The sequence below is a fragment of the Xiphophorus hellerii genome, chromosome 20 (assembly GCF_003331165.1).
Source record: "Xiphophorus hellerii strain 12219 chromosome 20, Xiphophorus_hellerii-4.1, whole genome shotgun sequence".
NCBI classification, from domain to species: Eukaryota; Metazoa; Chordata; class Actinopteri; order Cyprinodontiformes; family Poeciliidae; genus Xiphophorus; species Xiphophorus hellerii.
This window is the reverse complement of record NC_045691.1, coordinates 15,482,023-15,496,743: the sequence shown is the minus strand read 5'-3', so window position 1 is coordinate 15,496,743 and position 14,721 is coordinate 15,482,023. Positions and strand designations below refer to the sequence as shown.

The following is a 14,721-nucleotide window of genomic DNA, read 5'->3' as shown; positions in this document are numbered from 1 at the left end:
TTTAGAGTTCCTCCATATTAATTTCTAACTGTTACTGTTGTTTAAATACCTCCAGTCATTCTGATCTATTTCTTCATGTAGGATTCAGGGCAGCCTATACCAGTGGTGGTTGAGAGCTGCATTCGATACATCAATCTGTACGGTAGGTTTCAAGTTCTCTCCATCACAAAGAGATTAAAGTGCTGTTTCTGCAAATGCTATGGTTTAATTTTCCATCTTTTATTGCGTTTTATGAAATATATGTGCATTCACTTGAAGTGTGTTCACTATATCACCCCCACCCAAATATATAATGAGCTCAAAGGCGTTTAAGCGTTACCTGAGTAGGTCATTTGACTGAGGTGGATACAATGAGTTATGTTTTCATTTATCATAAAGGTAATCACAAAAACGTCATAGAATATTTTGGGGGAAAAATGAAAATTGATTGTTTATTTTTTGACCAAAGTTGTTCTGTTGCTTGTTTGCAAGCTTGTTTGTTTACCAAGTCTGTCCAAGCTAAATTCTGCATGTCTCTTTCAAAATACATCTTTCTCTTATGTACATTTTATTATTGTTATATTTGTCCACATTTATTTGTAATTTAACAATACCTGTGCTATTTTTAAGTAGCATTGATATTGATACCTCCCTCTTTTCACCTTAACGGTTTTATCCATCCACAGGTCTTCAGCAACAAGGCATATTTCGGGTTCCAGGATCTCAGGTCGAAGTCAATGACATTAAGAATGCATTTGAAAGAGGTTAGTCCCCAGGTTGCCTCCATTTCTCCCCTTGATCGATTTTAAATTGCTTTTTGCCCACCTGAAAAGCCACTGTAACTCTCACAGGACTCTAAAGTGCAATTAAGAGGGCTGCAAGCCGCTTGTACCGCTGTAATGGACATGTAAACCACCTAATGCATAAAACATAGCATCCTGAAATAATAATAAATGAGCAAGAATAATTGCATTATGGTGCTCTAATTTGAAGTATATATGAGATTGCATCTGAGCCCTATTAGATGAAAGTGGCTCCAATGAATGGGTAATTAGAGGATTAAGAGTTTGGTTCATCTGCAGGAGAAGATCCACTAGTGGACGATCAGACGGATCATGACATCAACTCTGTGGCAGGCGTCCTCAAGCTCTACTTCCGAGGGCTGGAAAACCCGCTTTTCCCCAAAGAACGTTTCCTCGACTTCATCTCCACCACCAGTTAGTCACATTACAGGAGAAACAATCTGAAATATCCAGTTAGGTCATTAAAATTGTTTCAAATGCGGTCTGTTTATTTATCTATTTTCCCCAGAACTTGATTCTGGTGGTGAAAGAGCTCATCATCTCCAGCAGATAATTGTGACCCTACAGCGGCCTGTGATCATTGTCATGAGATACCTGTTTGCTTTTCTCAATCAGTAAGTTCCTTCACAGCAACAGCTAAAATAAGCGTTATTGTTACTGTTTTGCTAAATGCTGCCCTCTCTTTCAAGTCTTTCCCAGTACAGTGACGAGAACATGATGGACCCCTACAATCTGGCTATCTGCTTCGGCCCCACGCTGATGCCCATACCGGACGACCAGGATCCCGTGGCTTGCCAAGCACACGTTAATGAGGTCATCAAGACGATCATTATCCACCACGAGGCCATCTTTCCGAGCCAGCGGGAGTTGGAAGGACCGGTCTATGAAAAATGCATGGCAGGAGGTGAAGAGTACTGGTAGGTGCACGGAAATTGAGCATCTTAAAGCCCAAACACGTGCAACAGGTTAAACATTAGATTCTCAAGAATACCAGATCTAATTCTTTGTTTAAAACGTAGAGACGCATAAACAAAACCATGTTGTCAAAAACAAACAAGTTGTGAATTGAAATCTGATCTTAATTTAAAGACAGAAAAAGTAACATTTAGTTGTTACAGAACACAGTTATGTGTCAGGCAAATTTGTTGAATTTACATCTCAGTTTACCTGCAAATGTAGCTTAAATCTGCAGATCAGATTTCACTGTAGTTCATAGTAAAGGAACATATCTGCTTGAGATCTAACTATTAAAGCCCTAAAAGCTTAGAATAATGTATTTTTTACATGTGTGGGACTTTTTTCTATTTTTTTTCCTGATTCTTTGCATTTCTTTTTGTTTGTGTAGTGAAAGCCCTCACAGTGAGCCAGGAGCTCTTGATGAGATCGACAACGGGACCGGGCCAAACACGAGTGATGAAGGTCAGATACAGGCGCAATCGATGCACTGTCAAGATCCCAGCTGTGGCATTTCCAGCTTACTGTGAAAATAATGAGATTTGTTTTATATATAGAACTCTTTCATGTGTTGACTCCTGCAGAGTTTGAGCCAATTGAGGCCATTGCCAAGTTTGACTACGTGGGGCGAAGTTCGAGGGAGCTGTCCTTTAAGAAGGGAGCGTCTCTGCTGCTGTACATGAGAGCGTCTGAGGATTGGTGGGAGGGCCGGCACAACGGTGTGGATGGGCTGATCCCGCATCAATACATTGTAGTGCAAGACATGTAAGCTTGATTTATTGGTTTTATGGTGTATAAGGATGATCTGAAAAAAATGACAACATTCAGGCACATCTAAATAAATGATTATCATGTAAAAATCTGTAACCATTTTATTAATGAAACAGTTATTATTATTCAAGTGTTATTTTTATATATACAAATTTTAGTTCTTATAGCCTACAGCTAAAGAAAATCCACAGAATGTTGCATAAGATGAACATTCTTATTCAATATATTTATTTTATTTATTTATTTCTTGAATGAATACATTGCATTCTACATTGCCTCCTCTTAGCATGTGAGCATGGACATCTGCTGAATTGTTAATTAGACCCTGGTTGTTTTAATAGCAGCCTTTTGCGCGTATGCGTTGTTGGCTCTGGTGTCTCTTATCTTGCTGTTGAAAATACCCTACAGAGGTTTAATTCAGTGAAGCACATTGATAACATGCACATAAAAGCAGATATTTTAGCGTTTGGCAATGTGGACAAGTCACAAGTAAAAGGTTCGGATTGGATTCATTTATTGAGATGGACATGTGCAGATCAACATCTGTAGCAGCTTTATTTGTGAAGTGAAGTTTTATTTTTTGGAGACTCATGTTTGCAAACTTTTGTTTGATAGGGAAGTCTTGCATAAGAACCATTTCTGTCTCTGTGCATTTCTTACTTCTTTTCCAATTTTAGTTACAAAACAAATCAGCAGGAAAAATTTATAATTTGACAAGCCAGTGTTCAAATAGGGTTTCTTTCACTTCCAGCCATTTATTCTTGAAAACCAAAGCTTTATCTCCCAGCATGTAACTTAATCAAAGCTACATTATTGAGCAAATTGAATTAGGTTGTGTACATGATCAGTTCATTTGCATTGTGGAAATATAGACTCACTTTGAAGATTAAATGCTTATGTTGGATTGTTATGAGATCTCTAGGTGTTTCAAGACCCAGTAGTATTTAAAATGTAATAAGCAATGTGAAAACTTCACTAAAACAGAACATAATCATAAATATTTATTACTCACTTCACAGGGATGATGCTTTCTCAGACAGCATTCAGAGGACAGAAAGTGAAACCAGCAGTGGATCTCACTATGATGACAGGACGTCATCAAGAAATGAGCGTCAGTCTCCCTGTGACCAGGCTGCTGAGAACCGTTTTGGACCTGCATTAGGAAGGTGAGGTTTATTAGACGAGGTACCTCCACTTTCTAGAAAAGTCTGAAATTTGATTTCAAGTATTTTCAGGATCTGAGAAAAACTAAATCAGAGGTGGGAAATATTTGTTGTTCCAGACTTATTATCTCTGTTGTTTTAATGTTGTTACATTCCTTCAATCATTCCTTCTTTCTGTCCTTCTTTTCTTAATTGTACCTTTCCATCATCATAAGCTTTTGTTCTTTCCTATGTTGTTTTTCCTCTTTTCCTCGTGTCTTCTGTCTTCCTTCTTTGGTCATTGCACCCTTATTTTCGTTTCATCCTTTTCCTACATCTCTTTGGAGTGTCATTCTTATTTCCATTTCCTTCATTCTTTCCATCCTTCCTTGTTTTTCCCTCAGGTTACTTAAAGCCAGCCCACGTAAGAAGTATCTATCACAACTTTATAGTGGGCTTTACTGTATAATATGATAAAATGAACAAGTTGGCCTGATAGTCCTGCAAACCTGCATCTTTGTGAAAGGCTGGAATTTTTATATGAAAGATGTATGGGAACTCCAAGTAAAATACCATGAACAAATGTATGATAAGTGAAAAAATTGCATTCCTTGTAACGCAAAGAAGTTAATTTCTCTTGTTATAATCCCATTGTGTCAGGGTAAGAGTGCGATCAGACGGAGCCGCAGTTCCCCGCCACAGGAACAACGGTGCCGACAGCCTCAGCCCCACCAGGGCTGCTGACCAGCCGCCCAGGGTAATGCCGCGCCCCTGCAGCCCGCACAAGATAGCCGTCAGCAGGGCCCATGCCGACAGCCCGGAGAAGCGCCGCCTCACCACGTTCGGCAGCTCAGGCTCCATCAACCACCCCGACAGGAAAGCATTTGTTGAGAGTCACTCTCAACGATCATCACCGAGCACGGCACGGCACGGCAGTTTAGGGGACCATAAAGCTCTGGAGGCCGAGGCGCTCGCGGAGGTGAGGGCTGCAACAAGTTATCGAAGTGCAGTTGAGTCAACTCACATTTTTTTGTTGTTGTGTTGTTAAGTGTATTGCACATGTAATCCTTAGAGGCTTCTGAGAAATGCTTAACTGGAAGCAAGTTGTAAGAAATCTCACATAAAGCTGTTTTTTCATGTGAAATTAAATATTAAACCACTGAAAGATAATTGTTGATTAAAGATAAGTATAATGTGATAAATTATGCCCAAGGATAAACATGGATGGATGGGTGGATGGGTACATTAGAAATTGAGCTGTATTAAAGATACTACTGTACATCTATTGACTTGCATTGTAGAATGCAGGAGGTTATGTGCTGGTGGTTAGCCATTTTCAAAAAAGTAGCTGTAGCAAATGTTTACATTTTGTATTATGGGATGTTTTTTAGAGGGAAGGTTAAGTTGCAATACATTTAGTAAATAGCATTCTATTATTTATATAAGTTTTATCTTAACTGTTAGCTTTGAAACACACTCAAGGTATGTTTTTGATGAGGAAATGACATTATTACATGATTTAAAACTTTAAAAAGTCAATGGTGCATAACACCCCTCTTTAGAAATAAAATTGAAATTTAGTTACTTATTTTCTGGTTCGTTGATTTTCATAAAAATAAACATAGTTTTCTTCTTTTCTTTGTTAGGACATAGAGAAAACAATGAATACAGCTCTGCATGAATTGCGAGAGCTAGAGCGGCAGAATGTAGCCAAACATGCCCCCGATGTTGTCCTGGACACCCTGGAGCCCCTCAAGCACCCTGGTGCTGCCCAGGAAATGTCTGCCAGCCCCCTGCACACCATGGTGATCAGGGACCCGGATGCAGCCCAGCGACGTTGCAGCAGCAGCTCCTCCTCCGAGACCATGACCACTTTCAAACCAGCTCTGTCGTCACGTAGACCGAGCGCTCCTCTAAGGCCCCCGCCGGTCAGGCCTGTCCGACCGGCTCCAGTGATTGGACCTGGCCAGGTACCGCACCGCTCCAGCAGCTCCAGCTCTTCTGGTCTGGGCAGTCCAGGCATAACCCCCACTGAAAGGGTGTTTCCTAAAGCACCCTCCCCATCGCCGTCCACGTCCTCTTCATCCTCCGACAAACAGGGTAACATGTAGCTCCAATTTACCAGCTGTCAAGAACAATGTGGATAATGAATGATATCGGCACGGCCCTACAGGTCGTCTTTACATCAATAACAAACGACAACACCCATTTTGTCCAAATATTTCCCCACTAATCTTGTACAATGGTACGCTTGCTGCTTCTGGTTTCTTCTTATACCACCTGGAAGCAAGTAACTGTACTGTTTAACAGTGATTATATTACACAGAAATAGGAATTAAAACTATAAAAATTACTTAATAGACTCATACAAAGCTGGACTAAAGAGATGCACTGGAGAATATTTCTGTTTACTGAGATATGAAACGTCTCGCTGAAACAATATTAGATTACAAAGATGCTGTGAGCTTGTTCTTTGTGTCTGGTTTCCTGCTCCATTACCATGAAACACTTACGGGAATACTACACCACTTACCATGTAGACATCCAGACTGTGCTGGGGGTCTTATGTGTGAATAGTTCCTTCAGAACCACTTATGTTGATGGAGAGAGGTTAATGTTGAGAAAACTGTCCCACTTTGGAACAATATTGGAAGACAACATGACTGAGGGACGATATCCGCTGCCTCAAGCTGCAGTTCTTCTGATGAACACAGAATGTTGGTTCTGTGGGAATTAAACCTGTCGTATTTGCCTTGACAACAGCTTCAAAGCATAGAGCATTTGGAAATTATACACAGTCAGATATATTTGTTACAATTTTCAAAAATCTGGGAAATGCTGCAGGCCCTGGTGAAACTCATGGCAGCACAAGGACTTGGCTGGCACTGACAGCCAACTAAAGCACAAATGTAACAAAATGGCTCCACCCACTGTTGTGATCCCAACTGGTGCTTTAGTTTAGGGATTCAGCAGCATCAGTACCATTCATCCAACTCATTGTGCCATTTTTTAAAAATATCCTGATATTTGATAAATACAGTATTTTGCAAAAGTTTTCAAACCCCCGCACTTTTTCACATCTTCATGTTACAACCTGCATACCACAACGTTGTGTGATTATTAGGGAGATTTTTTTATTCTAATTTTTTTGAATAAACCAACACAAAGTTATGCTTTATTATAAAGTGGAAGGAAAAGTATACATGTTTTTCAGAATTGTATACAAATAAGAGTATGAAAAGTGTTACATAAATTTGTTAAATTTTAAAGGGTTGATTGAGCACTTTAGCTTCAAGTCATTTGCAATAAGTCTGTGCTTTCTTTGAACATTCTTCTTTGGAAAACATCCGACTCAATCGTTTCATCTGAGGATATATGAATGGTAAAGTTCAAGTTTTTGAGCTGATTCTAAATTGGATTTATAGCAAGACTTTGAATGGAGCATTCTATCACATGAAGATAGATTGGATATAAACAATTGCAATGTGGCTCTCCCTGTATGTTTAGGGTTATTGTGTTGCTCTAACATGAACATCTGTACCAGGCTAAGGTCCTTGAAGACAGTCATTTTCAGAATCCTGGACTTCAGGCCCTGCTGAACTTAATGTTTGATGTGTCTCTGTTTCAGCCCCCCTAATTAAAACTGATTAGATTACCACCTCAGCATGCCTCCATGTCCTGCAGAGGATTGTTAACCACCATTTAAGGCACAGTTTGCTACATCAGGAACATATGAACTGAACTGTTCATTGTTCATTGTGATGTGTGGTGATAATTTTACTGCATTCATACCTTTTTCATAAGGGTTGAATATTTCAGTTTTGCTCTAACGTAACCACAGGGCATACTGTGGATTTCTTCTTCTACCCCTTTGAGACCAGATTTCTTAAGTGCAAGGCTAACAAATTTTCATGTTAACCTATTGGATCTTTGTTGCTACTCCAGAGTTACCATGGACCTCTTGGTTTAATGCTCCAGTTGCTTGGATTGCAGTTTCCAGCAAAGCAGTTCAAAGCTTGGGATTTGTTTTTATAGCCTTGACCTAATCAGTTTTGTAATCTGCTGTGTTCCTCGGTCTTCTTGATGCTGCTTGTCTGTTATATTTTAATAGAAACATTTATTTTGTGCTAAGTTTAAATGACACACAGGTTGACTATTTTCTAAATTGGTGATTCTGAAAGTAGTTTCGTTGCACTGGATATTATTTTGGGGTGTCAGAGTAAAAGGAACAGAATAGAAAAATACACACTTTTCCGTGTTGGTTATTTATATCATATTCCAACTAATTACACAAATTTGTGGTTTCAATGTGTCAAAAAAAAAATTCAGGGGGTTAAAATTGCTTTTGTAGTGGACATTATAGTGGGTTTTGTATGTGTCTTTGTTTTAAAGAAGACCAAAATTTAACATCTCATCTTTACTGCTTTTTCATTCTTCATCTGTCACTTTCAGAACTGTCCAGAGGGTGGCAGTATAGACCAAGTTATAATGGTGCACAAGACATGAACCGTTAGCATTACATTCTAGCTTTCATGATCATTTCTGTAACAAAAAGGATGAAGTAAAGTTTACTTTGTTTCAATAAACAATATCCTTATCTCTTTTTACCACATTATTAGCTGTGTTACCTCTAAAACAAGTAAGACACTTGCACAATTCAGTTGAATGAAGCACTAATAAACTACATGGAGCTGAGCTGTTTGTAGGTTCTGTGTCTCCAACCTGAATCTGCACTAGAAACTAGCTTGTCCAGGTTGTATTGGGTCTTTGCAGGCTGTTACTGTTGCTTTCTCTTGATGACATGTGTTACCCCCTCCTCCAGAGGGTTGATCAACATCTCTTTAAAATGTAAAAGGTACATACGATGGGACGACTTAACACCTACTGCTAAATATTGCTTGTAAATATAACAATTGTATCATAGGAACAGGATATATACAGTATATATGTATTATGTGTAATGTGTAGATTTTTGTAATTCTTATCCTTGCACAGAGATTACCTGAACAATAAACTGAAAAAGTCTCAAACATTGAGCAAGGCTCCATGTTGTTCTTAACATCATGTTTAGCTTCTCTGTGTGTTATTGATTTGAAAGATACATTTATTATCCCTGTTAATACAACAGAATTCATATGCTTTAAATTAAAAGGACATTTTAGTGCCACCTGCCGACCAAAATAAAAACTGAACTCACATGCAGTTTTCTGCAATTTGTAGGTTTTGTGTTTATAATAATTATCAATGTATAATTATTTAAGATTTGTTGTTGTACAGCTTATTTCACATGGCTGCATGGATAGAGAGGCATTGTCAAAGTAAAACTTGTAACAAAATTAAGTTGATTTGATCAAGTATTGAAGAATCTTAAAGTTCCTAATTATATGAAGTGTGTTTTCCAGGCTTCCTACACAGTCTTCAAAACTCGACTAAAGTTTGAAATTTTCTTTTATCGCTTTCCAGGTCTTTCCAGGAAATGTATGGAAAGAGGAAAATGCAGTTTTTCCTCATGAATGATTTTCTAAAGAGAAAAATTATATATTAAACATACTGCAATGTTCATTTAATGCAGTGATTTTAATTTTAACATTTTACCCATTGGTATTTTGGTCCCTTAAAAATGGCAGCACTTAAAAGTCAAAATGGCCATGCCATAGCTTTTTGGACTTTAGAACCTAAAATTTAGTCACCAGGTTTGGTTATAAAGTCGTGAAGCATTAAAACTGCATGTTTTTCTCCCAAGAAAAGTAAATATACAAAAGTTTATAAATCTGCATTTCGTATTTGACACTGTAATCCTTCGGCAAATACAAGAAGTACAAATTTTGACTTAAAGCTGTAGTAAGCTGATCCAGATGCCCACTAAATTGTATGATTAGTGCTAAAATCAGTCTATGTGAAGACTCCTGATGCTTATTTATTTGTATTTGCTTTCCAGAAGCCTGGTGTGATTAAACCAAAAACGTATAAATTGAAGCTATGACTATGCATTATGGAGACACATGCACCTGCTGTCTTGATTTTTTTCTTCTTTAAAATAGGCCAGTAAACCCCCAGAGGATCACAAGATTAATTTAAAAAAACTGGAAATAAGACAGAAACAAAGTTATGTCAGCTGTTTTACTTCACATTAATTTCCCCCCCCAGTACAGGACAAGCACAGTTAATTCCCAGTTTTTTTTTAAAAACATGATGCAGGACTCATTTCCTGCAGCAGATGTGCAAAATCTTCATATGGGAAAGTTTCAGGCTTAACTGAACAAAAATTAGGTTAAAAAGAGAAGAACTAAAGAAAAATGTTTGATTAGGATTTTTACAATCTATTGCTTCAGTCATTGCCAGTGTGCTTCCATGCTCTTACTGGTCACTGTTTTGGAAATGTAATGTTGCAAACCTTTCAGCAGCGAATCAACCTCCGCTCTGAGGCAGTGTGGCTATGCAAACATAATACAATGAATGCTTTATGTTTGATTTCCTCTTCAAAACTAAAACTGGCAGGTGTTTCACTTTCCATAACCTTATCAGGAGTAGTTTAAAAGGCTTTTTGTTTGTTTGTTTCTGTATTTTTTTTATTTTTTTTTTTGTCATGACCGGCCCCCAGGATCACCTTTAATTCAGTTAGGTTTGTTTATTGGGTTTTAAGTGAGAATATAACCAGATTAGCACTTGAAACCAGGCCTGAATGGCTCAGGGAAGAAGGAACAGGCTACTTGTACATTAGCAGGCGGCTGTCCGGGTATCGCCTCTTTGTTCAAAAGGTTTTTTCATTAGTGCTGTGATATGATTAGTAAGGCCAGCAGGTTTGAAGCAGATATAAGGTGAGAACCATCGATCAATATCAGGAAACGGAATGGTACTAGAGTTATGAAGATAAACATGTAAGTTCACATGTTTATTTGATCAGTTATTCTGGGAGCATATTATACTGTGTATATTTTACATTTTATGTACTATACATTTTATGTATATTTTACATCTTATGTAAAATATACAAAAATATACATGCAACGTATATGTTTACTTTGCATAAATATTCATACATCATGTTAAAACCACAAACAAAATAAGCTTTTCTAAAATATATTTGTGACAGAAAACACAAATTAGTTTTTTAAAAATTATATTCATAAACATCTGCCTAAGAGAGTAGTTATAAATATTTACTGTTTCAGACCAAAATCCTGTCTGGTTGTCAGGTGACAACTTTATATAAAGTACACATTGTCAGCAACATTGGTAGACAGATGTGTAACTGTGTGCTTCATGTTTTTGATCGTTCTCATGTGGCCATATGGAAAGACACCAGCTAGGCTTGGCAAATGTCTCCATCTGTTAACCACAGTTTGTACATAAATACCAGCCTCTGAATGAAAAGTTGTTCTAGGAGACATGAGAGGGATACAGAAGGATCGATAAAGGTTAAGGCCACCTGAAAAAATGCATTAATAATTTTACTTACTTACATTGTTTAGGTTCCAACTGACACAGTTTGAATGCTGTATCATACTGGTAACATTTTTAAAACCATAAGTCTTAATAAGGGATAAATTGACTCAATCTTATTTACAAATCAAATATTACAAAGACATACTGATGTTTATATTATGAAGAGGAGAGAAATATTTGGAGACAACTTGTGTCCACAAATTTTCCTCAGTACAAAAAAATGGAGAAAAGGGGGAAGATCTGGCTGCCAGCTTCATTGCCTTAATGTCAATTTATATATAATTTTAAAACAATAACTAGAAGTGTTACTTTATTTTGTTGTGTATCCTCAAACAACTCAGCTCTAATAGTCATTGAAAGCAGGTTTCAGGTCACAATAGATATTGAGATTAATGATCTCCTTGCACAAGATAGAACAAAAAAAAAAGAACACAAATTGTTTACACAAATAATTTGTCAAGGTTGCTTGCAGACTAATAGCTCCCATTATAAACTGAATCTCTCTGTTAGTGGTAGATTAGCTCTGAGGAAACATTTGTTTGTTGCTGATGCATGTAATTTGCACATTTTCTTGCTACTCACTTGATTGATTGGGGTCCATTAAAAGTATCAATTTACCTTTTGATATAACTTTTTCTGGCAATCTTTTTATGCAATTAACTGGCAAGATTCTTAACAGAACTCAGCTTGCAGTTTTAGGATGTTGAAAACTGCAACATCCTAAAACTATTTGCAGGTTTATTTGCAACCTGCAAATAAACTATTTATTTGCAGAAAATGCTATATTTAGCATTTTCTCTGGTTTCCTTTAAAATCTCAAAACATGGAAGGTTTATTTTTTTCTAAAAGCACAAGAGTGACAAACTGCTAAAATGTCTAATGAAGATATTTTACACCAAATTCTTATTAATTCATCTTCTTAAATTTTTTCTTCTATGGTAGGATGAAAAAACTTCTTGAAACTGTATTAGAATTAACCTCCACTATAAACTGCATATCCACATATTACTTAATTCAAGCCAATTTTTTTCTCAATGTTATCATCATTGTTATATTAGACACTCTTATACAACATTATACATAAATCTACAATTTAGAACAACCAGGAACAAACAAAAACCACAACCTCTCCAAATTCTCTCAGAATACATGACTAAGGCCCCATTTGGTGGCATCATCTCATTAAGACTGCACTGCTGCTACCACATTTCTTCACACAGCATCCAGGATCCATAAGTGCTGCTATCAAAGTTATCAATCACCATAATCTCATCACTAATGGTTTGTGCATTCTTGAAATGACATTTTGCATTAGTGCACTGTTTTCTTTACGGCCCCCACAATACCTCTTCAAAACCTTGCATAGACCATTCATGATATGTCCCACTTTTATTGTGGTGAGGTATACAAAAAAATGTGAAATTTAATACGTTATGCTTCTTACTTTAGCTGTTCCTTTCTCTATATTTTGCAGAAAGAAACGCAATCACTCCTATGTATTAATGAACAGTTATGTTTTTTAGTTCCACATTTTTATATATTTTTTAATTGAATTGAAATGTATTAATACTCATATTTCTATATTGGTCTGATGTAATATTCTAATCAAAAATGTGTTTTCATTAGCTATAAGTGGAAAATCATAATATTTAACAGAATTAAAGGAAACATTAGTCTGTGTATGATTAACATATTTAATTTATTTCACTTAGTTAACTGATGTACTGAGATAAATGTACTTTCCTGTGATACTCTAATTTAGCAAACAGTTTATATGGCACATTGTCACTTTTATGCACAACTAAAAAATGTCAGTGATAATGGAACACTTTTTAAAATATCCAAATAGGTACAACACATCTTGCACTTAGTCATTTGCAAAGTTAAATTGTAGCCAAAGAGCTTGTTGTTCTCACACAGCTTTATTTTTGTAGATGTCAAAATTGTTTCAGGCATTGTGACAGTCTACTTCCCTCGGCCCTAACAACTAATTTCCGAACCTAACCTCACTTGGCCCTCACCAATCCCAACAGGCTGTCTCTTTCGCTTTGTTCTAGTTTCCGATACAATCGAGTCACCACTTTATTCTTCTCTTTTAAACTGAGAAACTGCAACGACTGTTCCCAGCTGAAAAACCCTATCTCTAGTGATGGGTCAGCTCAGTTGGCTTTATCAGACTCTGTTCAGATCATTGAAGTGGTTTTCACTGTCAAGTCAGTGTGTAGGAGTTAACGAGGAGGAATAAATCATAATGAAACCACAATTCCAAAGAGAAATGAGAAAGATAATGCTGCAATATAATTTTTAAAAAATCCAAAAGAAAGTTTCAGTAAAGAGGGATTATTATCCATTGCAGTTAAATTGACAGTATTAGTATTCTTGTTGAGGTTGAAATACAGAATTCAAATTAGATCCAAACCTGTTCGAGATAAGCAATATAAATGTCCGTCCATTCAGGCACAGTACAATGTGTGATAATTGAGCAGGAATTTTAACACTTTTGAAAATTTGAAGCTAACTCTTACAAAAGAAACTAGGGGAACAAGTACTGTGTATATTTGCTCCATACACATCTCTCATGTTTTTAACTCACAGGAGAGCAAAGAAGTATAGTGCATCGCTGGATGAAATGCTGGTTTTCATCTGAAGTTATTGAAGCAGTCTATGCTGGTAAGAGTTAAAATACCTTCATGATTCTCAAAGCCCATCCTACTTTGATGTTGAGAGTCACAAAGTTGATGTTTTTCTAGTTATAAAATGTGAAATCAGGTGAATGTATTGCAAGTGAACTTTACATCAGGGAACATTTTGCTTGAAGGAACCCAGACAAATTACAAGAGGCACAATGTACTAAAAACACCACATATCAAAAGAGAAAGAAGTGGTGAGATTAACAGTAAAGTGTTTGATTCTAAATCAAAATTGCCATCTTTATTTGCACAGCTCATATAGTTTGACTAAGTTAAATGGGAAGTCAAATACAGCATATTTTCAGATAATCTGCTAAAACTAGCTAAAGATACTAAAACAAAAAGAGTCAGCAAAACAGCATAAATTGAAACCGGTGAGAATCAACCTACCTCTGGCTTTTCTTACCCCTGCAGTGGGAGAGGTGTCTGTTTCCAATCAGCAGACCGTGGCAGGATAATTCCTGCTTTCCTTCGTTCAGGTTTTTGCTTGATTTTATCTGCTACAACCTGGAGGTGCTGAGGTACCTGACAAACATGGTAAGTTTTTCTGTTAAGTAAATATGGCATTTCTCCAATACTATGACTAGGTTAACATTTTCAGGTACATGATGACTGGAGGCGCTGATCAACGTGCCAAAGTAACCTTTGCGTGTCAAGGTGATTAGTTTCTCATTCAGTGAGACTCCAGTCTCTGGACACATCAGCAGTGGAACAAATGTGCTTAAGGAAAAATGCAGGCCATTTCTCTCCTGCAGAACGAGGGATATATTTGGATTCAAAGAAAGAAATCTTCCTGCAGGCTCTAACCCCAAAACTTTATTTTCAAGCTGTTTCTTGTCTGAAGACTTTGAAAAGTTATGGGCATGGAGAGAAATGTTGGCCAAGATTTGATATTGGACTGAGGAGTGCGCCAGAAAAATGCTCACCTTTAGATTA

At 37.0% G+C, this 14,721-nt stretch overlaps 1 protein-coding gene across 1 annotated transcript in view; it reads left to right on the top strand.

The window, feature by feature from the left end:
- The window catches only part of LOC116710256 (SLIT-ROBO Rho GTPase-activating protein 3-like), a 40,171-nt gene extending 31,486 nt beyond the window's left edge, over positions 1 to 8,685 (top strand). Inside the window, 10 exon segments of the mRNA XM_032549188.1 lie at positions 82 to 142; positions 666 to 743; positions 1,062 to 1,196; positions 1,291 to 1,396; positions 1,472 to 1,699; positions 2,128 to 2,201; positions 2,321 to 2,501; positions 3,527 to 3,673; positions 4,310 to 4,628; positions 5,296 to 8,685. Of these exon segments, the coding sequence (XP_032405079.1) occupies positions 82 to 142; positions 666 to 743; positions 1,062 to 1,196; positions 1,291 to 1,396; positions 1,472 to 1,699; positions 2,128 to 2,201; positions 2,321 to 2,501; positions 3,527 to 3,673; positions 4,310 to 4,628; positions 5,296 to 5,760 (1,794 nt within the window). The 3' untranslated portion in view covers positions 5,761 to 8,685.
- Positions 8,686 to 14,721: the final 6,036 nt, after the last annotated feature.